The sequence below is a fragment of the Rhinolophus sinicus genome, linkage group LG05 (genome assembly GCF_036562045.2).
Source record: "Rhinolophus sinicus isolate RSC01 linkage group LG05, ASM3656204v1, whole genome shotgun sequence".
Classification (NCBI taxonomy): domain Eukaryota; kingdom Metazoa; phylum Chordata; class Mammalia; order Chiroptera; family Rhinolophidae; genus Rhinolophus; species Rhinolophus sinicus.
Window position 1 is genome coordinate 111,823,431 of NC_133755.1, and position 23,932 is coordinate 111,847,362.

Consider the following 23,932-nt stretch of genomic DNA (forward strand, 5'->3'; position numbering starts at 1 on the left):
AAAGACTGATCAACACAGTTTCTTTGGGATCTACTTTAAATGACACCTTTGAAGCCAAGTTTTCGATAACTATTTTGTTAGCATATAAATAATTACATTTGTTTTATACTTTGAAATTAACTATATCCTCTTTAGGATTAGAAAAATAACTTGGTTTACAGTTGCTTTAGATTAACCAAGGATGATTTTTTTTTTTTTAAAGGTAATATTGTAGCTGCGTCTGTGTATTTTCTTTGGCAAACTTAGGGAATCAGAATTAGAATACAGATTTTATTAGTGGAATTAGCTGTTTTGAAGTGGTTCTATTTAATGTATTACCTATGATTTAAAATGGACAGATAGAAATATGAGGAGTTAGGGGAAACAGTTATAATAGACCACATGTTTTTTGTTGATTTGGAAAATAATGAACAATATCTGTTAAAATAGGGTAAAATGTATTGATTTAATTCCTAGAAATTAATTCCTAGAAAATAATTCCAGGAATTGGGAAAGTAGAGGATTTTGGTCCATGATGATTTTGTATCTTTGATTATTTATAAATATTTGAATTATGTGTAACTTTATTTATTTTCTATTTTTTTTTGATAGTGGTCTTCAAAACAAATTTGAAGTCCTTTCCTGTTAGTTTACCTCATAAATTCCTGACTTATCTAGTTTAATCTAATTTTCACTTCATAAATGATGGAAGTCAGATAAAGCAGTTCGTTTAAATAACCTACAGTGAATTATAGAATCATGTCACCTTTTTATGTTAGTGTATTAGCAAGAAAAACGCATGAAATCTCACAGACTTCATGTTGTAGAAGACTAAAAATAAACTTTTGCAAATGAAAATAAATCATTAAATCATTATAAATGTAAATAAATTTTTTTTCTAAATCTTCTTGTGAGGTAAGTAAGCAAGCAAAATAATTAAATAACTCATATGTTTTCTTGTCTTTTTTTTTTCTTCCTCCCCAATAGGACCAGACATATCATCAATTATTTCAAGTTTCAGAATATGGTAAGAGTTTTTCAATTTAGTTTTAAGGAAAACACATTTATTACCTTCTACAGAGATAAGAGACATTTCCAAAAGATGTGTTATTTAAAATAAAAATCCCAGTGGAGGTAAAATCTTCATGTTTCTTATAGATGTAATAATTTTTCCTTTGTAAAACTGAAAGTTATAAAAAGTCATTATAAAGAATAAAGGAGGGAATAGATCACCTATAGTCCCATTATGCTCGTCTTTTTCTTATGCACAATTATTCTATTTTCCACTTTATTGTGATCATAACATATATGTTTAAAATTTTGTATCGTATTTAAAAAAACACAACAACATCCGTTGTTTCCCATAGTTTTCATTTGGTAGGCATGGTAAAGACCATCTCACCTGGGTAAATCCTCTTCTTGCAGATGCTACATTTATAATATCACAGTTAGGAACACATAGATAAAAACAGTGTGACCCAACTATGTTGTTGGTGGACAGAGAGGATGGAAAGATGACGGTGAAAGCAATGGAGTAGTTATAATTTGAATAGCTATTTTGAAGTTATATGCAAGCTTTTTCATTTGACTTCTGTCACCTTTTGAGGTTGTGTCTCACCCAGGCTTTAGAAATTCTGGAAAGTAGTTTGCTTACATCTTTGTGGCTCATGCTCCACGTATAACATACCGCATTATCACATCTAAGTCTTGTGATCAATTAGAACAGGATCAGCAAAGTTTTCCCTATAAAGGGCCAGATGGTAATACAAGGTCTGACAATTAAGTTCACGAACTCATCCTAGAAAATGTGCTGCATACCTCATTGCTGAGTATCACTACAGTTACCTTCGAAGTACTCCCCTTGGGAAGCTACGAGGCTCTGTGGGCCATATGTCTGTCATAACTACTCAGCTTTGCCATTGTAGCACGAAGCAGCTATGGACACTATGTAAGTGAATGTGGCTCTGATCCAATAACATTTTGTTTATGGACACAGAAATTTGAATTTCAGTAATTTTCATATATCATGAAATATTCTTCTTTTGATCTTTCCCAACCAATTAAAAATACAAAAACCACTCTTAGTTCATCCTGATCATTATTTATTGACTATTGATCTGGAACTCTGTTGTCCAGTTTGGGGGTCACTCGCCACGTGTGGCTGTTGAGCACTTGAAATGTGGCGAGTCCAAATGGAGATATGCTCTAAGTGTGTAAAATACAAGATTTGGAAGGCTTAGTTCAAAAATAAGGAAGAAAAAAACTCATTAATAGTAACGTTGTATGTTGATTACATGTTGCCATGATACTATTTTCGATACGTGGGGTTAAGTAAAATATTATAAAAATTAATTTCACCTACTTCTTTTTACTTTTTAAAATGTGCTACTAGAAATTTAAAATTATACTATGAGCATCACATTTTATTTCTTTTGGACAGACTTGATCTGGAAGAACAAATCAGAAATGGCCAAGGTTTTCATAGGCTATTTTCATTTTGCATACTGGGTGGTGGTATGTTATTGAATAGGGTATGTGGCAGTGGGGAATTGATTGCCAACCTCTGATGTTTGAGGAGGGGATATTTGAACTTCCTTGTTCTAAGGAAATTCTACCTCTGGGTGTCCCCTAACTTCTGTGTTGGTGGAGGGCATTGGAGGAAGGTCACACACAGTAGACCTATGTAGCTTTTTTGACTCTCCAATCCTAGACTGGTCCAGAGTGCAGGAGTGTCTTGGCAAACCAAGGGTGTTCAGCCTGGTTTGGAGCTGGAGATCTGCCCTGTGTTGTTCACCCGTTGGCCTTCATATTTTCTTGTGTTAATTGAACAGTGAGATGCTTTTTTTATGAGACTGATCTGTTTCTTTGGTCAGTGAAGTTAGAGAAAAAAAATTTCTGTAGACTGAAAGGAAACAAAAATTTTATACTCTGAGGAAGTGCTTTATATGAAATACTGATAAATTTTATATCTTAATTATGTAAAGCTGACCAAAGTAGGGGTTTCTAATTTTGGAATTACCTATCAGTACCTGACACACAAGAAAAATAAAATCATTATTTTGTAGCCATATCTTAGTTATTAACTAAAAATCCTACTACACAACTTTCTCCTTATAGCAATCCATTACATTAGACTATCACCAGATTGCCTTTGATTGTCTCAAAGGACAAGGATTCTCTATCTCTATGACTGCATATATGGCATCATGCAGAAGAGGGAGAATCTTGGGGCTTTAGGATGTGCTTTAGTAACCAAATTGGGTGAAGGTCCCAGGGAAGGCGCTAGAAGCAACTGTTTACCAAGTGATATGGAAGTATTTTAACAAGTAGTAAGGCCACACCAATGGATGACAGCTGAATAAAAGCCTGGTCTTTTAGCACTCAGACAGCTTTGCATCCAGGGTTCTGGGCACGATGTAGGTACGACCAATGGGAAGCTTCCACTAACACAAGTGTCCACAGTAACTGGCCCCCACTCTCAACTGTCTAGTCACCAGCCTCATAGAAGTGTCTAATTTGGCGTGAAAGGAAGTGTTTTTCATCTATGTGTTAATGTGTATTTGAATCATATTGAATCTAAGTTTAAATAGTACCAACTATCAATTTCTTTAGAAAAATTCTATTTGTTATTTTGTTAAGCTGAAAATGATAGTAAAACAGATTCTTTAAAGTATTTGTCCTTGGTTTTTGTTTTCAGTATTACCAAAATTTGAAGTTGTCCTGCAGACACCATTATATTGTTCTTTAAATTCTAAGAGTTTAAATGGTACCGTCACTGCAAAGTAAGTATCATTTTTCTTTTCATGACTATAAACTGTTATAAAACTGTATGACAAAGAACTCATTATATACCCCGGAATATTAGCACAGTGTTCTGCCTATTAAAATACCTCAATGGGTAGGAAACAAATATCTGTAATAAATAATTAAGTTGGGAACATGTCTTCCCAGGTCTTTGTACCCATCTTTCTGCTTCCAAGTCGATCCAGTTCTAAAATATTTTCCAAAGACTAGTGTCTTTCCAAGACTAATCAAGGGATTTGCATTATAGATTATGCCAGATTAAAAAAAAATGTTTTTTATATCTTTTTTTAATTCATTCAGCTGGCATGGATTGAAGTGATTTATCTCTTTTCAAATCCAGTTTTTTTCTCTGTCAGTAATGGAGGCTGAATCTTGGGGCAGGGATTTGGTTGTCTTATTACAATTAGTCGATGAGTAAATAATTCACCTTCGTTATCCATCATCCATTTCAGTATATGTACACAGAGACTTCCAATACCCTGCGTAACAGATGTGTCGCGGCTCTCATGGTATTGATCCCCTGGCTTTGCTGCAGGAGGCTAGGCAATGCTTTCCCCCAGAGAGGTCCAGAGAAGGGCCGCAACCAGTGGTTTCTTGGCAGCATGCAGGAAAGAATTGAAGCACAAGCGGAAATGAAAGTGAAGTAAGGATAAGTTTATTTAAGCAGAGGAGAGGCAAGAAACAGGCTACTTCATAGACAGAGCAGCCCCGTTTATGCTGGGGAAATGAAAAGTAAAGCAAGGGTAAGTTTATTCAAACAAAGAAAAAGGAAAAGGCAGGCTACTCCATAGACAGAGTAGCAGCACTCCCCCTGGGGTTTAAGCCTATTATCGGTGCCCCTTTAATTAGGGGCTGTACGTTTAAAATTTGTAGGAGGAATAGTCAAGGATTTTCTGGGAAAGGGTGGAGATTTCTCAGAAGGGCTCTGTTGACTATTTTATGTCCTTTTATGTCCTTCTTTTAGCATGTTAATGTATTGTAATGAGCATATAATAAGTCTTAGGGTCACTGCTAGGTGAAACCTGTTGCCATGTTGATTCTAGTTGGTTGCAGCCAGTCTTTGTGGTTCCCAGATGTACTGCTGTTCATCCTGCCTTGGGGTCTGGGGATACATTTCAAGGACAAGTTCTGAAACTTGTCTTGAAAGGGCTGAGATTTCTTGTTCTGCAGCCAGCCCTGCCTTTCATCTTCTGTAGCCAGTTCTGCCTTTTATCTACCTCAGTTTGAACACCATAGCACTTGGTTTTGTTGAGGCAGAAAGCATCCTCAGAGTTCCAGACTAACAGTTCTCAAAAGTACAGGCTGGGGTTGCCCTCAAGTAATTCCGGGACAGATCTCTTGTAGCTTTTATTTTTGATGTGTCAATATCTGTGCTTTGATTTCTGAAATTTATTTAGTTTCAGAATTTATTTGTAATGGCTGATAAAAACTGGGCCTCATCTCACTGCTATCTCATCACCATATTGCTCTCCTGGTGAGGGTTTGTGGCAGTGGCAAGTGATGGGCCACAAGTCTTCTTATGGAAGCAGTCCACAGGCCAAAACGTTTTGAGGACTCCTACTTTAGATTCTATCTGGCAAAAAAATATGTGAAACCCGTGAGTCACAAAAGCAAAAACATGTCTATGATTTGCATATCAAGTTAGCTTTCTGTCTGTGCTCAACTAAGAGGTAGTAGTTTCTAATGTGAATGGATTTATGGTTTAGATAACACACAAATGACTGCATTTTACATAATTATTATCTTGCCCTTGATCTTAGCTAAAGTTTAAGCATTTAGTCTGGCTTTTATTTGAGTTCTTTGACTAATGTTTATAAAACGTAGTGAGTGCAAATGCATACAACCATCAGTGCATGGATTAAATTGAGTGTGGATATCTTCTTTGCTTCTGTTTTTGGTCTTCAGGGCTGTGCCAGACATTTAGTAGTCAGTTAAAACAGTGGTTCTTAAACTCTGCAAACTCTTCACAAAATTTTATATACAATTTTACAGGGTGTAAAATTGAAGCCACACCATTGATACCCTCTTTACCCTAGCCCAGTAAGAACCTTTGTAGTTTCATCTTGATTCTCATTTGTTGGGGCTCTTCGCCTGAGAGTGATATGACAATTGTGATGGCCCTTTGCCATTTCTTTAGTGTTCACTGCATTGTATTCTTATCATTTTCTTTAGTATGTGTATCAGTCAAGGTATCATCAGAGAAGTAGAACCAGTGGGAAATATACCGGGGGTGCTAAAAAAGTGTATACAAGTGGACACTTTGGTCAACGTTGCTCAAGCAGTGGTTCGCCATCATCAGAAGTGTCTGGACCCTGATGGTAACCACTTTGAGCACCTCTTGTAATTGCAGAAGTCAAATGTGACTTGTATTCATCTTTTATTATTGGTATATTGTTGAGTATTACAATTTTAATGCTGTTTTCCTTCCCTAAAATGTGTACACACTGTTTTGGCACCCTCTGTATGGTAAGAGATTTGTTGCAAGGAATTGACTTACAAGGGCTGGTAGGCTCGTCTAAAGTCTGTAGTGCAGGCTTTCAGCAAGAGGGAGCTAGAACTTTTAAGCATGGGCTCAAGTTGTTTTCAAGATGCAGAATTTCTTTCTTTTTAGGGAAGTCTCAGCTCTGCTTTTAAGGTCTTTCAGCTGAGTGAATCAGGCCCACCCGTTTATTATCCAGGATAATCTCCTTGCTTAAAGTCAATTGATTATGGACTTTAATCACAACTATAAAATACTTTCACCTCCACACCTAGATTAGTGTTTGAGTGACTGGGGACTTTAGAGAAATTGACACACAGAATGACCATCTCAGTATGTTTGCTTTGTCTGTTGTGGGTAGTGAGCCACTTTTTGCCATTTGTAGTTCTCAGATCTGGCTAGTTCCAATAATCATCCATTCTGAGTCTTCTTCCTTCAAGCTTTAGTTGCCGAGGCATGATGTCTATGGGTGTGGTAAAGGAAGGTAGGTGTTTTTTAAGTCTACAAATTGACATAGTTCTATAACTAGCGTGTCCCAGAAAAGATAGAAATGATGATGAAGGTGATGATCTCGTGTCTGTCATATTGAAAGCGACATCTCTTCTCCCTTCAGAGGCTTGGGTCTTGGGTACTGCCTCCTGTCAGGAGGACCCCGGTTCCACTTCCCCTCTCACCTGTGTCTTGATTTTTTCCATTTTGTTCTTCTGTGGCATCTTCACTATGCATTTAAACATTTCTGTCTTTAACAGAAACAAACCCTCCCTTGACCTCCATGTCTTCTTCCAGCCACTGCCCTATCTCTCACCTCTTCACAGCCCAGTCAGAGTTGCGTTTTCCACGCTTTCCATTCCATTCATTCTCCAGCTCCCTACATAGGCCTTTCATCCTCACCAGGCCATTGACATTGTTGTCCTCTCCCATTTCCTTTCCGTTTTTTTTCTTTCCATTTGAGACTCTTAAATATCTTCAGTTTATCTTTTAAAAGTTCTTGTTCCGCAGAGCTCCATCTTTTGCTTTCTTCTTTCTTTTCCATCTGAATTTTCTTCTCCATGGGCAGGGCTTCTGCTACTGTTTGTAAGTTGATGGCACCTAAATCCACATCTCTCGTTCATATTTCTGTGTTGAGATTCAGACCCTCATGTATTGCTGCCCCATATACGCCTCCCATCGTATTACATATCCCACGGGGACTTTACACCAAGCATATCGTCTTCCCCCAAACCTGATTCGTTTCCATGTTCCTATCTTGGTGGACTCAACCACCATCTATTTAGCTGCCCAAGTCAGGTGCCTCTTCCCACTCCCTCAATCCTCGTATCCAATTAACATTCAATGTTAGTGATTCTGTCTCTTTAATATCTCTCAAATCCATCTCCATTGCCCCTTCCTTGATTCAGGTCAACAGTATCTTTCTCTCCTCAATTACTGTTGTAGTTTCTTAAAAGGTTTTCTTACTCCACTTTTACCTTTCCAATTTTTTTTTCTACATTGTATCCAGAGTTCTTGTTCCTCCTCCTCCTCCTCCTCCTCTCCTCCTTCATTTTCTTTTCTCCTTTTTTATTATTATTTTTGGCTAATGTTATGACTTTTTTGCATGAAAATTTTCAGACCATTCCTTTGAGGATGAAGTTAAAATTTTAAAGTATGTCTTAGAAAATTCTTTTCCAGTTTCATGTATTTTGAAATATCTCACCGAGCCCCTTCTCTAACCTCCCAAATTCTATTGCCAAATTTTACATGTGCTTCCAAGAATGCAAAATGCTTTTTCTTGACCAATAGGCTTTTATAAAGGTGATTTCAAGGCTTGGCTCCTTGCCCCTAGCCCTTTATTCTTGTACCTCTCATAGTTCTAGTCACACATGGCTGCTCTTGACTAATCCACCTCTTTGGGGCGGGGGGTCTGTCTCTGGTTTACTTCTGCACCTTTGGACCTTGTACAGTGCCAGCTAGGGAGCAGGCATCCAATAAATACTTATTGAAAGAACAAATGGATAAACTAAAGTTTTAGTTCCAAGCTGTATGTAGCTCAGCAAAGACCTTCATTCTCAATCAAAAGCCTTCTATTTGGAATAAACCAAATTGAGTTGTATGGGCGATAGGTTTGGGCTTGTCACTGAATTAGGGGGTAGAGAGCAGGGTTTGAAATCCAGTTGTTCCTTGGATGTATTTTGTTCTGTTGTCTTACCACTTAGATGGTTGTTATTAAGTTATAGAAATGATTTGAAAATATTTATTTCATAATAGCTATTATTTCATAATAGCTATGAGTGGATAATAAATAATTGAGGTTACTCTTTTGCTACTAGCCATCTGTTAGATCAAGGTATAGTCAGTGTGCAGAGCATTGCTGCAAATTACTCAAAGAAGGTTAACAGTCTCTTATAGTTTTGAAATCTTTAACTGAGAGGAATAAAAATCTGCATTTGTTTATTAGCTTTGATGTGAACATCTGCTCCCTATTCCCACCTTATTAAAAGAAATAACCAGAGTGGCGTCTAAAGAATTACAAAGAAAATAACATAGTGTACATCTAGTTACTTCCATAACTCCTGCGGACAGTAGAAATTTAAAAATATTACTTAATCTAAGGTTTATTAAAATGGATTTATTACTTGAAGAATTGATACATTTGTATCCTGGAAATGACATAGAAAAAAGAAGGAGGGGAGAAACATGAATAATACTAATAGGTTCAATTTTTTAGGTACCATTGTATAAACTATAAACCAGCTATAGCTGGTTTTTTAAAATTAAATTTATTAGGTGACAATGGTTAGTAAAATTATATAGGTTTCAGGTGTATAGTTCTATAATACGTCATCTATATGTCACATTGTATGCTCACCACCCAGAGTCAGTTCTCTTTCCATCATATATAGAGGGTGCCAAAAAAATGTATACACAGGAAAGGAAAACAATTGTGTTAAAATTGTAATACTCAATATGTACTGATAACAAAAGATGAGTACAAGTCACATTTGCCTTCTGCAATTACAAGAGATGCTCAAAAGTTGTTACTATCAACATAATTTTAATACAGTTGTTTCCTTAAAATGTCTATACATTTTTTTGGCACCCTCTGTATTTGATGATATGGCTATGTAAAAAAAAATCCTTGTTTTATTGATATTATCACAGACTATCTTTGATTTGTATTTTTAAATGTTGTCAAACTATTTCCTGAAGAACTAGTTTATGCCAAGTACTTCCAAATTCTGTTTACGATAGTAACTGTCACTATCCTTGCTTCACAATTATTGTAATTAGCTTGGGGCTTAGGAAGCTAAATCTGCTTCACATTTAAATCAAAATTAAAAATATTTGTGTCCGAGAATACTTTAAATTATGTCTGGATTTTCAAGCTCTCTGTACTATCATGTGATATAACTCTTTTAAAATATGATGTTCTGGTATTCTAGTTATGCATTTATTTAAACTTTAACAAGATACAACAATATTAGGTTTTGAGGACTTTCTTTTGCATGAATGAATTTGTTACTGAGGTTGCCAACCAGGATTTCCACTAACTCTGCTGTTTTCATTTGGAAGGGTGGTGTACTTGAAAATGGATTTGTTTTATTCTTTTTAATTTGGAATATGCTATATTTTACCATTTACTGTTGCATTGAGTTGATCCAGATGAGGGGCTGTTTCTGTGTTCAACTAATGGATTCAGGAAGCAGAAGCTACTGTTAGATTTATAGAGTGCAAAGCAAAATTGACTTTCACATCTGGCTGAGCACTTCACAATAGAGATGGAAGCAACCCAGGAAACACATTTAAAAAAGGCTTTCTGGAAATTAAATGGTTTACCAAAGATTGCCTGTCCTTCACATGAAGAGACTTTCTCATCATGAGAGGGAATAAAATTAATGCATAGAATGCAAAGCAGCAGAGATGAGATTTGACTCAAGAAGGTAATGTTGGTCCTATGGATTAAAAAAAAAATACTGTACTCTTATTTTAAATTTTCCCTCAAGAAAAAAATTTTTGAGAGCCAGGAGCCCATTTGTGTCCTAGTATGTTTGGTTTAATAAGCCCCTCTAGTTAATATTGAAACATGCAGCAATGGGCCATGGCGATTGCAGTTTCAAATAGCATTGAAAGATGTTCAAAAGCTGTGTGCGATGTCTCCTGGGCATGCAGTTAATGGGCCAGTCCAGATTTCTGGAATAAAATATTTTCTTAATCTTCTAAAAGTCTTTGGACAGAAAACTGCCACTTCCACTTATTATTAGATTTTTTCTGGGGTGTAAGATGGTTAGAGGCTGGTTAAAGTATGTATTAGGCATTGTTTTGTGGTATTGTAGTTAAAAGTCTTCCCATTTTGGAGACATAATTTCAAGGATCACCCTTTATTGTGGACATTCCTAGTTATGTTTAATTTTAAAAATTTGTAGTAAAAGCATGTTTTTACTATAACTCTTTTAAGTTGGATTCCCAGTGTATGCTATTAAAAGTACTATTTTCATTGCATTAGTTTGAAAATATCGGTTGAAAATCTAAAAAAAACCCATTTATTATTTTTCAGGTATACATACGGGAAGCCAGTGAAAGGAGATGTAACACTTACATTTTTACCTTTATCTTTTTGGGGTATGAAGAAAAATATTACAAAAAAATTTAAGGTAACTTTTACAGATATCTTATAACTTGTAATGGGGAAAACCACAGTGTATTTTTCTAGAAATAAGATTTGTACTAACTTAACACAATATTGTGTGTAATAAAATCACTTTTTGTCATTTTTGTCATTTATCATGATTAAAATAGAAGCAGAGCCATTGTACTGTTTGATGTGACTTAGTTTGAGTTTTATTTCTAAAATTTGAATTGCTAAAGTGAAGAATAAAATTGAAATTTTTTAACAAAACAGATAAATGGATCTGCAAACTTCTCTTTTAATGATGAAGAGATGAAAAAGGTAATGGATTTTTCAGATCGTCTTTCTGAACACATGTCTCTGTCTTCCCCTGGGCCGGTAGAAATTTTAGCCACAGTGACAGAATCACTTACAGGTTTGTAGACTTTGAAGTGAAGGTAAAGCTATTTATACGGTGCTGCTCTATCATCTTTCATTATAACTAGCACGTTGATTTGGGAACATCATTGCCTTTCTAAAGATGCTATGGAATGCTGAAATTGTCCTGATGATTAATTAGCCTCGCTTGCAGAATGTTTTCATAATGGAGGGGAAACTTATTTTCTATGAAAGTCTGTATTTCAACCATATGTGGTAGATATTTGTAACTTTTTTCATTTTGATTCTTTCTTTTCAGCCTGAAAACTACAAGGAAAGGCTTACCTTTTTAGCTGACTAACCATCTTCTTGTTTTTTTTTTTAATCACTTAGCATCTTCTGAAATCACACCTGCTCCTAGACAGTTTTCTCTTTTAATAATAAAGGTTAATTACTTGAATGTTTCTGTTGCTGTTGTCAATAGTTTTCACCAAATCCCTGAAAGAGCAAAAGACTCTTCTGCCAGTGGCCTTAGTCTGCCGGTGCCCGTGTCATTGATGGGGGCGGCAGTAATGGTGCTTAGGAGGACACAAAGGACATAATGGTCACAGAAGCAGATGTGGGAATGTGCCTTCTGTGTCCTGATATCTTAACCCCTTGGGGAATTAGCTCAGATGGAGAAATTTTGTGGATAGAAGCTGTTGGTGAACTATAACTTCAGTTTTCTAAATGATGCAATTTCGAAAACAGGTATCTCAAGAAATGCAAGTTCCAATGTGTTTTTTAAGCAACATGATTACATCATTGACTTTTTTGATTATGCTACTGTCTTGAAGCCATCTCTCAACTTCACAGCCACTGTAAGTTGCCATATTTCTTAATGATCTAAAAGCATTAAGTTCAATGTAATGAAACAGTATGAAAAATAATATTTTCAGTGCTTTTTAAAAAATTTAAGCCAAAAGTACATAGATCCCTTTTCCATTTAGATATCTGAGGTATATAGAATTATTGCCAAATAACCTTTATCTAATGTTTCTAAAAAAGTAGTTTCCAACAAAAATACTTTCCTCAAATATATTGAATTTTGTTAGATTCAATTTAAGTTAGATTTTGATTGCTACATTGAAGCTTTTATAAAGTAATTGAAGGAATTAGATGGTAGTAACATTTTTTCAATTTTTATTTGATTTTTATAATGGCTAATTTTAGTTCTAGCAAAAATATAGCATTAAAAAATTATCAACTGATCTACTGATTTTTTTGTGTGAGAATATTGAACTAACACGTATTGTGTGAATTTTGACAATGTGCAAGGCCTGGTGATGAATTGGGCTTAAGAGGTGAGAAGGACTCAGGACCCACCCTGAATTCACAGTTTTTGTGATAGTGACAAGAAAATATATACAAAACTGTAATTCAAGGCAGGATAAGATCAGTGTCATGAATAAATTTCTATAGGGATGTAAAATAGAGGTTGGCAAACTTTTTCTGCAAAGGGCTAGATAATAAATATTTTTAGCATTGTGGGCCATGTGGTCTCTGTCACAATTTGTCTCTGCCATGGTAGTATGAAAGCCACCACAGCCATTTTGTATCCAAGTGAGGGTGGCTATGTTCCAATAAAACTTTATTTACAAAAAGACTGGGTTTGGCCTTCCTGTCTACCATAGTTTGTTGACCTCTGGTTTAAAGAAACGAGACGTCACTTGCTGAATGAATGAAGAGAAATTTTAGATAGTTCCTGATTTCAATGATCTTATGCGTTAAACAGTTTGAAAAGGTAAGAAAATAAAAACAAAAATCAAAACCCAGAAAACATGAGGTTGCAAATAGTAACTTCCAAATGAATAGAGGGAAACAAGGAGAGTTCAGGAGGAAGAGTTGGCTTTGGGATAGGGATAAGGGTCATTAAAGGGATGCTTTATGGAAGGGGAATATTTAAGCTATTTGTTAAAAGATCAGTAGGATTTTAAATATTTGGCTGTGGGGTTGGGAGTTGGGGATTAGATGAGCTGAGACACAAGGTGAGAGCTCTCTCTGGCTGGCAAGTTATGGATGCATTCAGGTGACTTAACAGGAGTAATTGCAGTAGAGAGCTTGTGTCCAGGAGTGGTCAGAGAGAAAAGAGGAGGCAAAGCTTGGGGAGTTGTAGAGGATTCTAAATGGCTCACATAGGTTGTGGAACTTTATACTCCAGGCAGTGATAAGACTAGGAGCCTTGTGAACGTGGGAAGGGTGTGGTGAAAGCAGTATTCCAGGAAGACTGATCAGGTTTGTGTGCAAAATGATGACAGCAGCTTGGGTGTGAGGTGACCAGGAGCCTCGTGGTGGTAGATGTGGGACGTAAGAGAGAAGGACAACATTTGGTGTCCATTGAGTTTGGGATGTGGGAAGAGACAAGGAAAATTCAAAGATGTTAATTCTGGCAGAATTGTGGTGTTAGCAAAAATAGTAAAGGCAAGATGGTTGCTCAGTTTTAGATGTACTGAACTTGAGATGACAGGGATATACCAGTAGAAATTTCCTGCAGGGGATTGGAGGTGTTGAATATGAGCTCCAGAGCAAGGTGTGGATGGCAGCAAGAGTGCTGAGGCCTTTGAGAAAGACAGAAGAACTGATAATTGATCTTTTGGCCTTGACAAATCCTTTATTTTTGGAGAGGGAAAAGGAACCAAGAAGGACATTGAAAGGGTGCAGAGAGAAGAGTATGAAGTGAAGCAGTTTATTGCGGAAGGCAAGAGAAGCCATAATATCAAGAAGGGAGTGGTCAGCGGTGCTGGATGCCTCCGAGAGAGACACCACTTAATCTGCAAGTTACTGTGCTATTAATGATTGTTGAGAGTTCAGTTTTATGGGAATAACACAGATGGAAACTGGATTCAACTGAACTTAAATCCTTTGCTTCTCTTGATACCTGTTTTATATATGTTGTGTTTTGACAATTAGGTGAAAATAACCCGTTCTGATGGCAATCAACTGACTCTTGAAGAAAGAAGAAATAATGTAGTCATAACGGTGACACAGAGAAACTCTACCGAGTATGGGATCAGATGGAACAGTAGAAATCAGGATATAGAAGCTGTCCATATCATGAATTATACTGTCCCACTAAACGGGATCTTTAAGATTGACTTTCCAATCTTGGACAATACCAGCATGCTACAATTAAAGGTACCATCTGTTTCCCAGCATTATGTTACTGCAACAACATCATTAAAATTGTAATCTTGTGGTAGGGACTCAACCTGTAGGAGGCCAAAATGCCCAGGAAATGGACACGTGTTTCCAGTTTTTAAAAATGGGGGGCATTGTTAAAAGTAATTTAATGACAGCGACTGAGAGTTAGACTGAATGCTTCCTCGTAAATTCATTTTGAAGAGCACAGTAAAATATAACAACATGAAGATATGTTGGAGAAGCTTCCCAAACTCCCAGCCTAGGTTGATTTTTAATCATTTGAAATTGTATTTTGGCAGGAGCTGAAATGAAAGAGCAATATATATTTTTTACACTTATACTCCTTTGCTGAGTTCTTTCCCAGAATGGCTCCTCTAAGACTCCCCAACCGTTCCTGTTACCTTTCCTTTGGTCACTTGGCTCTGCCACATGTGTGGCCTCTGAGTTTTACTCTGACTGTTGGTGGATCAAGTGGACTGATATTTCTTGACTGTAAATGAGCTGTGTGTTGTGAGGAGAAGGAAAGGAATTTTTTTTATTTCGTTCTCTTTCTCACAGTGTTTCCTGATAATATACCTTTGTTTCCGAAATAAATTAGGACTATGCTTTTTTTCCTCTTGGATCGTGATGACGAAGCCCCTCTTCTGTGTTTTAAAGCTCTCAGTTTCTTTATAGGATAAGCGATGAAGATCCAGTGTCTGGGGAATGTAATTTTTCCAGCTTGAAAAAAAGTAAAAGTGCACTTGTTTTTCAGTAATTGTTCAGCAGGTAGCACCTTTTCTCAACGTGTTGCTAAAGATGAAAATTTACACCTCCCTTTTCTTTTGTTGCAGGCCTCTTTTCTTAATAGTGTGAATAGCCTGGCAGTTCATGATATATTTAAGTCTCCTAGTAAAACATACATCCAGCTAAAAATAAGAGATGGAAATATAAAGGTAATGCTTACAATCACTTGATAATTACAATAGAATTATGCTCTTTTGCCATCAATATGTGTATATTAATTAAGATGTCTTTTCTAGGTGGGATCACCTTTTGAGTTGGTGGTAAATGGCAACAAGCAGATGAAGGAGTTAAGCTACCTGGTAATCTGTTATAGAATCTAAATTTATGATCTGTTACAGAATCACCTTAACTGATGTCTACCTTATGTCTGGACTCAACTTACTGATTTTTAAAATTCAGCCTCGTACTTTTTTAGCCTTTTCTTTTTATACTGCAATCAAAATATCTTGTTTTCTTTACCTGTATTTGCATTTCCAATTAAAGATGGATAATTAAGTCCTGCATTATGTTTAAAATATAAACTTTAAAATTTAAATTTCTATTAGATAAACCATATACCTTCATTGTAGAAAATTATAAAATATAAGAAAAACGAAAAGTAAAATAAAAATTGCTACCCACGGCCTTTTAATTTTGCTAATCCAACTGTTCCAGTGGTGCTCTGTATTCCTTCCACTCAAAAATTGATTGTTTTAATTAAAAAAGTATTCTTTATTTATTACAAATTAAAAAAATATATAGTTGGCATACATTGTTATTTTAGTTTCAGGTGTACAACATAGTGATTAGACATTTATATACCTTACGAAGTTGATGACCATGGTAAATCTAGTACCCATCTGGCATCATACAGAGTTATTACAATATTATTGACTTATTCCCTATGCTCTACTTTACATCCCCATGACTGATTTTATAACCGGCAGTTTGTAATTCTTAACCCCTTTCACCTTTTTCACCCATTCTTCCAACCTCCCTCCCTTTTGGCAGCCATCAGTTTGTTCTCTGTATCTATAAGTTTGTCTCTGTTTTGTTTTGTTTGCTCCTTTATTTTGTTTTTTTTTCTTAGATTCCACATACAAGTGAAATCATATTGGTTTTGTCTTTGACTTATTTCACTTAGCATAATGCCCTCTAGGTCCATCCATGTTTATACTAATGGCAAGATTTCATTCTTTTTATGGCTGAGTAATATTCCATTGTACAAATGTACCACATTTTCTTTATCCATTTGTCTATCGATCGGCACATAGGTTGTTTCCGTATCTTGGCTATTGTAAATAGTGCTGCAAAAAATAGAGTCTTGATGGTGAAGCTACTGTTGCTTTATGTTATCTTTTTCTGTTTCCCAGCCTGTATTCTCTGTGTTGGTCAGGGGAGTTTTCTGGCATTCAGAAAGACTTTGATGTTGCTTTAAGTCAAATTTGTGTGTAAACAGTTAAAGTTATGGTAAATGTAGCTGCAGTTGAAATTCTTATTCACTTTAGCATGAAATGAAACTCGTCTACTGTTCTTTTCAGGTAGTATCCAGGGGACAGTTGGTGGCTGTAGGCAAGCAAAATTCAACCACCTTTTCTTTAACACCAGAAAATTCTTGGGCTCCAAAAGCCTGTATAATTGTGTATTATATTGAAGATGATGGGGAAATTATAAATGACGTTCTAAAAATTCCTGTTCAGCTTGTTTTTAAAAATAAGGTAAGATTACAGTAATGTTTAAAAGAAAACTTCATATTAATGAAGTCTGACAAATGTAACATTTCTTTAGAAAAGTATCACTAAACCAAATTGGTTAGAAATTTACAGGTACTCATTTCTAGAACTACAGTTAGACCTCTTCGTATTTAGTTACTATGTACTCGTGTGTATTTTCAAATATGCAACTATTGCACATGTGCAAGTTATAATTCTTGGCTTTAAGATTTTAAGTCAAATCCATGAAGCTATTTTAGCATTTCTCAAATGGTGGAGCCAGAGTTGCTCTGGCGTGGAATTCCAGTGGCAATATCAAATGTGTGTGGTGTTGATATTGGTGTGAGAGTGAAATCAAAGGTGTTGGAGGGAGTGAGGCTGTCTACAGTGATATGTGGAAGCAGAGCCAGGCTTTGGTTCATTCATCAGCCTGGAAACTAACCCAGGACAAATTGACATTAAGCTTGGCTACTTTGCACGTGGAGATGTGTGGAGTCTGGTCTCCAAACATGGCAGTGATTTTTATAGCCTAAGGTGTATAGTTTGCATAGGAAACCCCCTCAAACCCCACTCTGAAAAGTAACCTGATTGCAAGATTGCCAAGTGGAATTGAATCCTCTCGTGCATATTGAAATAAGCCATTGTTCTCACGAAAACCTGCTGCCTTTCCTGGGTCTGCGAGATCCTGCTGTTTTCTCTTTAGCACTGGCTGGGATGGGGGAAAAAGGGAAGAGAAAATGTAGAGAAGTGGAGGATAATTTAGGTTTATGCCACTGCGTGAAGTTCCATCATTTGCAAACACTGTGGCAGTAAGTTTTTTTTTTTTAAATTCCTTTCCCTAGAGAAGGTTTATGTATGGGTTTAGAATGATCCCTGAGACAAGACAAATGTAGAATTTTTGCTAGGTTTTGAGTCATTGATCTGTTATTGGTAAGACATACAAATAATGCTTTAACAATTAGTGAAATAAATCAATCCTGTTTTCTCCCTTTTTTAGATAAACCTGTTTTGGAGTAAAGCTAATGCTAAACCGTCTGAGAAAGTGTCTCTTAGGATCTCGGTGACACAGCCCGACTCCCTGGTTGGGATTCTAGCTGTTGACAAAAGTGTGAATCTGATGAATAATACCTCAAACGATATTACAATGGAAAATGTGAGTTTAGCTATTTTTCATTACAAGAATACATGTTAAAAGGAAAAAAAAGAAACTATTGCATTATTTCATGTAGCTAAGGGAAATTTCATTAGTTCCTCTTCAAGTATAAGTCAGTAATCAGTAAAGCTTCCAAGTAAAAAGGGATCTGCATTCTAGTCATTATGTTGGAAAGAGGTTTATGTGGTCAAGTGTCTTTGTTGTTTTACATGAGAAATGTTGCCTGGAGTTCCCCATATTTTCATACTATATTTTAATGTAAGACTTTTTCAGGATATACTAGGAAATTGACTTGCCCATTTCTGGATGACATTGGAGAAGAGAGCTTTCGATAGTTTTGAAGTACTTTTTATTTTGGCTACACATAATGGTTATAAACAATTACAGTCCCCATTGAATCAAGAATTTGCAATATGTAGAGGGAGTGAAATCATATTAATCTGCAGAAAATTTACAAACTAAGAAGTATATGAACATTTAGTGTTACAGAAACTAATCCCCTATTCATTAATCATTTCATTTGTATTTTTAAGTTCTTGATATATCCATCATCAGTGTAAATCTAGATTGTATAACCTATGTCTATTAATGAAGTGCAGTGATTAACATGATGTCAGGAAGAAAAATGTATGTTTAGGCTAATTTACAAGTATGGTAATTCTTGTTCTAATTAGGACTAACTTATGCTTTTTTATTTTATATTTTTAAATTTAGACTATTCTCGTTTTATTTCTTTTTATTCTTCTTTCCATGGGCTAGATAAAATTTTGCTCTGCTGGTTTTGAAAGTTATACATTTATTTATGCTCCTGATGATGAGACAGGTCAAGAGTCAACAGGAGCAAGTTGCTAACTCACAAGCTTGCTCCTGTTAACTCTTTACCTGTCTCATCATATGCTAGATGCCCTTAACTCATGAACCATACTCATATTTATTTATTCTTACTGATTTCTTAAGGTTATCAATATTTGTGTCTTCATCTAACAAGACAAGAGTTTTAGTGTGTTCTCATATTCTTGCATATCTTTTTGTCTCTAACCCTGTCCCTACCTCCTTTCCCAATCCTGATTGGATCATGTTGCCATTGTATAGAATTTTAGTTCTGTATTATTGATTGCCCTTACAATCTATGCTTTTCCTTCATTTTTCAGTTCTGGAAATTCAGTCCGTTATTTATTCATATGTTTCTTCTACATTTTAATTTTTCTTATTTTCTGGTACTCGTTATGTAGAGATTGGCACTTCTACTTCCTTTCTCCATATCTCTTAGCCTTTTGTTTTATGTTTTCTATCTCTTTGTCTTTTCTGTGGTTCTTTGGAAGAGTTACTCAATTGACTGTCTGCTTGCTGATCATTTGTCAGCTATATCTATCTGATTTTGATCTCTTATATTGGATTTTTAAATGTCAGTAATTATATTTTTAATATCTATTATTTTCCTTTGGTTCTTTGGTTCTTGTTTTATATTGTTAATATTTTACCTTATCTCCTTATGCACATTTGCTGTTTATTTTAAATTCTTAAGCTATTTTTTCACTATTCTGCTTCACATGCGATATGTCTAGCTGGATGTCTTTTATGGAAGTTATGCTCTTTGGATGTCTAGTTGATTTGTAGCTACTCTAATAATGTCTGTTGGAGAAGAATGAACACTCTGTTCCAAGCTGTGTAAGTCTTGTGAATTTAAAGGGAGGGGAGGAATAGAGCTGTAGGGATTAGAGAATTACCCTTGATCCTCCCTGTGTTTAAGCTCCCTACTCAGTGTTTAAACTCTTAGGAAAAGCAGCACTAGGAAAAAGTCTCTTGAGGTTATGATCCACCACCCTGAGGGTTTGGAGGAGAAGAGGGGGGAAGACTGAATGTATGAGGGCCATGGGTCTGACCACATGTTTTCCTCACTTTCTCACACCAGAAAGGCAGAGGTGCTGACCTGGCGTTATCTTCCTGACACCTGTACAGGCAGTTTGGGCTGCTGCTGCCACTGCTGATTTTGGGAATAGTGAAGGATATCTTGAATTGTTGTGCTGGGAGAGAGTGAATGGCTGAAAGCTGCTACAGGCAGCAGTCAGATAACAGGCTGGAGGAAAGGTTGATTTTCTGTCTAGATGATCTATCCATTGATGTTGATGGGGTGTTAAAGTCCCCAACTATGACTGTATTACGGTTGATCTCTCACTTTATGTCTGTCAATATTTGCTTTATATATTTGGGTGCTCCTACTTTGTGTATATATTACACATGTTTACAAGAGTTTTATCCTCTTGTTGGATTAATCCCTTTTCATTATGAAATGTCCTTTGTCTCTTATTACAGGCCTTGTGTTAAAGTCTATTTTGTCTGATATAAGTATTGCTACCCCAGCTTTTTTTGTTGTTTGTTTGTTTCCATCTGCATGAAATATCTTTTTCCATCCCTTTACTTTCAGTCTGTGTGTGTCTTTCGATCTGAAGTGGGTCTCTTATAGGCAGCATATGTATGGATTTTGTTTTTTTCTTCCCCATCCATCCAGCCACCTTGTATCTTTTGATTGGAGCATTTAGTGCATTTAAATTTAAAGTAGTTATTGGTAGGTATGTAGTTATTACCATTTTATTGTTTTCTGATTGTTTTTGTAGTTCTTCTCTGTTCCTTTATTCTCTTGCTTACTTCTCTTGTATGTTGATGACTTTCTCTAAAGTCATGTTTGGATGTCTTTCTCTTTATTTCTTGTATATCATTTGTAGATTTTTAAAAAGTAAAATTTTTAAAAGTACAATTCAATGGCATTAATTTCATTCATAATGTTGTTCAGTCATCACCACTTCTATTTCCAGAAACTTTTTATCACTCCAAACAGAGACTCTGTAACCTTAAGTAATAACTCCCCATTTCTGCCTTCCTCCAGTCCTTGGTAACCTTTAATTACTTCTGTGTTTATGAATTTGCCTGTTCTAGCTACTTCATGTAAGTAGAATCATATAATATTTGTCCTTTTGTGTCTGCCTTATTTCACTTAGCATAGTGTTTTTAAGGTTCCTGTATACTGTGGCTTGCATTAGAACTTTATCTCTTTTTATGGCAGAATAATATTGCATTGTATGTATATACCATATTTTGTTTATCCATTTTTCTGTTGCTGGATGCTTAGGTAGTTTCTACCTTTTGGCTCTTGTGACTAATGCTGCAATGAACATCCATATAAGTACCTCCCTGAGTCCCTATTTTCAGTTCTTTGGGTATAAACATAGGAGTGTGATTGCTGGGTCATATTCTAATTCTGTGTTTAACTTTACCTTTTAGGAAATGACAATTTTACTCACTCTGTTAGCCCATTTTACTCATTCTTGCTAGCAATGAGTACTGCTCTTAAAAAAATAACACTGCTAATGTGATACATGCAAATATCTCATTGGAAAAACTTCTTATTGATGTCATTTTCATTGTTTTATCAATGAGGTTGAATATTCTGCTTATTAATAATTTGCATTCCCTCTTTTGTGAATTGTCTCTTCATGTTATTTTTTAAAATTTAGTTAACTGACATTTGCAGAACTTATTTTAACTATCAAATTTAGCCCGTTTATCTCTGCCAAAAGTATGAGTCATTTTTAATGCTGACCTCTGTGTTGGTCTTGTCAGCCAGTGACATTTAAGTTTCTCTTGGGCAAAACTCAAGCCCACACTTCTTAGGAACTCTGGATTGTAGAGTAAAAATACGTTTAAATAAGAAACATAACTTTGGCTGACTGAATCATGAACAAGCTATTCACATATTCATCATTCCTCCATTTGTGTCATTTTCAAATTTGATAAGTATGTGGGATGTGTCTTCTATAAGTTACATATAAGAAATGTTGCAGAGGGCAGGACAGGTTGATATGAATCTATCTTCTCCTTAGGTGCTCCATGAGTTGGAACTTTATAACACAGGATATTACTTAGGCATGTTCGTGAATTCTTTTGCAATCTTTCAGGTATGTTTACTTTGCTATACAATGTGAAAAGATATTAATATCTTTTACTATTGCAAACACTTTTAGAATTAATGATCTGAATTATGAAATGTTAACCTTTTATTAAATGTGTTGCTGAAGTGCAGTATGTTATATAAGTGTAATTTGAAATGGAAAGATAATCATCCTTCCAGCTTTAAAAGCAAATGGAAAAATTCACTGTTAGAGAAATTAATGGTATTGTCATTCAGCAAATAATTTCTTTCCTTTATGTCACTTTCTTTGTCTTTGAAATGGCTCTTTGTGTGTGTGTGTGTGTGTGTGTGTGAGAGAGAGAGAGAGAGAGAGAGAGAGAGAGAGAGAGAGAGAGAGAGAATATGTATGCTCATTTATGTACATAAACTCCAAAAATTAACAAGAGGGAAAAGACAAAGGGAGTATTTTAACATTTTGCAGAAAAACAAATGAGCAAGAATAAGTTAGGAGTATGGGAGGCTACTGTGACAATTTAGAAAGTATTTAAATTTTTAAAAGAAAATTAAAATTTTCTTTCTAGGAATGTGGCCTCTGGGTATTGACAGATGCAAGCCTTCTGAAGGATTTCATTGATGGTATTTGTAAGTAAAACCTGGCAATGTGCTTTTAAAGTATTTAAGTATTTCGTCTCAGGTTTTTGAAATTACTTATATAGATATGAATACTTTCTAGTTGAACAGGGATATTGTGATTTTTGTTTTATGTTCTCTTATCCTAAAGTGTTTGGAGTTTAATGTACTTGGAAGTCTATAACATGGACTGTTCATCTGGGCCTCTGTCTACATCTTTGAAAAGAATGTTTTACACTTGTTCTCTGTAATTGTTTGAGGTGGTTAGATTTTTGGACGTATTAGAAGATCCTGTGCTTCCAATTTGTATTGCAAACTGCTGTTGTTTTGGAATTAGATAAAAGGAACAACATGTTTTTGGCTACTTTTCTTGGGTACCTCAAGACCCTTGGTCAACAATCCTCCATTAAGGGCCCCTTACGATCTGAAGCTCAAAAGTTTCAATTATATCTCCTTCCACCAACATTTAGGTCACTTTCTTTCCCTTTCCCTTTACATACATTGATGCTCTCTCAAAAGATTGAGTCTTCTTGCTCCTGTTGTCATCCTGGGGGATTTGAATGTCCATGTGGTTGATCCCTGTAATGTGCACCATCCTGTGCACATTATGTCCCCACTATGGCAACAATAGTCACCGAAGGTCCTTATCACCTGCACTGCTCTACTCCTAACATTTCAAATGCCTACCTTCTACCTTGTATATTCGGTCACTCCCCTAAATCTATTAAATGTCTTCTTTGGTCTTGACTTCTGGTTATTCTGGGGTTATTGATTGGCTCCTTCTGCCTTTTCTCCCCTCCAGTACCTGGATTGGACCACATGGTTGATCAATTTGACAGACTCTTTCCTTAGTCCCTTGTCCTTCCATGTCATCTTCCATATTAAAGTCAACTATGGAACAAATCGACTGTTTATCTTACCCCTCTGTTTCTATACCCTGTGTCCCACAAATACCCTAAGTTCAATATGTCACAAACCAAGTTTATGATCTTCTTTCTCTCTCCTTATAATCTAACTCTTTCTTAATATATTTTGATTGATATATAATTCCTTGAATTGATATGATCTCATATCTCTGTTAATGAAATCATCGTTTACCCAGATGTCCAAATCAGAAACTCAGAACTCATCCTTAATTCCTTCCTCTTTTTCTGTCATATGTGGAACTGCATAGTAGAATTTGCCATCAAACACTTCTGTCGTTGAATTTGGCTTTGTGACCCTGAGAAAATCAATTAACCTCTGTAAGCTTCAGTTTTTCCCCTGAAGTATAGGACTAACAATATTACTCACATTATAGGATTGTTATGAGGTTAAATTCAAAAGCATATACAATGATTAGCACATGTTTGGCACTTATAAG

At 35.7% G+C, this 23,932-nt stretch overlaps 1 protein-coding gene across 3 annotated transcripts in view; it reads left to right on the forward strand.

The window, feature by feature from the left end:
- The window catches only part of CD109 (CD109 molecule), a 207,649-nt gene that overhangs the window by 151,046 nt on the left and 32,671 nt on the right, over nucleotides 1-23,932 (forward strand). For all 3 annotated transcript variants that reach the window (XM_019749315.2, XM_074333202.1, XM_019749317.2), the window contains 12 exons: nucleotides 967-1,006; nucleotides 3,677-3,761; nucleotides 10,794-10,890; nucleotides 11,139-11,280; nucleotides 11,973-12,082; nucleotides 14,172-14,396; nucleotides 15,236-15,337; nucleotides 15,425-15,487; nucleotides 16,709-16,885; nucleotides 17,877-18,032; nucleotides 21,911-21,985; nucleotides 22,521-22,581. In XM_019749315.2, coding sequence (XP_019604874.2) covers nucleotides 967-1,006; nucleotides 3,677-3,761; nucleotides 10,794-10,890; nucleotides 11,139-11,280; nucleotides 11,973-12,082; nucleotides 14,172-14,396; nucleotides 15,236-15,337; nucleotides 15,425-15,487; nucleotides 16,709-16,885; nucleotides 17,877-18,032; nucleotides 21,911-21,985; nucleotides 22,521-22,581 — 1,333 coding nt within the window. The remainder of the gene's footprint in view (nucleotides 1-966; nucleotides 1,007-3,676; nucleotides 3,762-10,793; nucleotides 10,891-11,138; nucleotides 11,281-11,972; nucleotides 12,083-14,171; nucleotides 14,397-15,235; nucleotides 15,338-15,424; nucleotides 15,488-16,708; nucleotides 16,886-17,876; nucleotides 18,033-21,910; nucleotides 21,986-22,520; nucleotides 22,582-23,932) is intronic.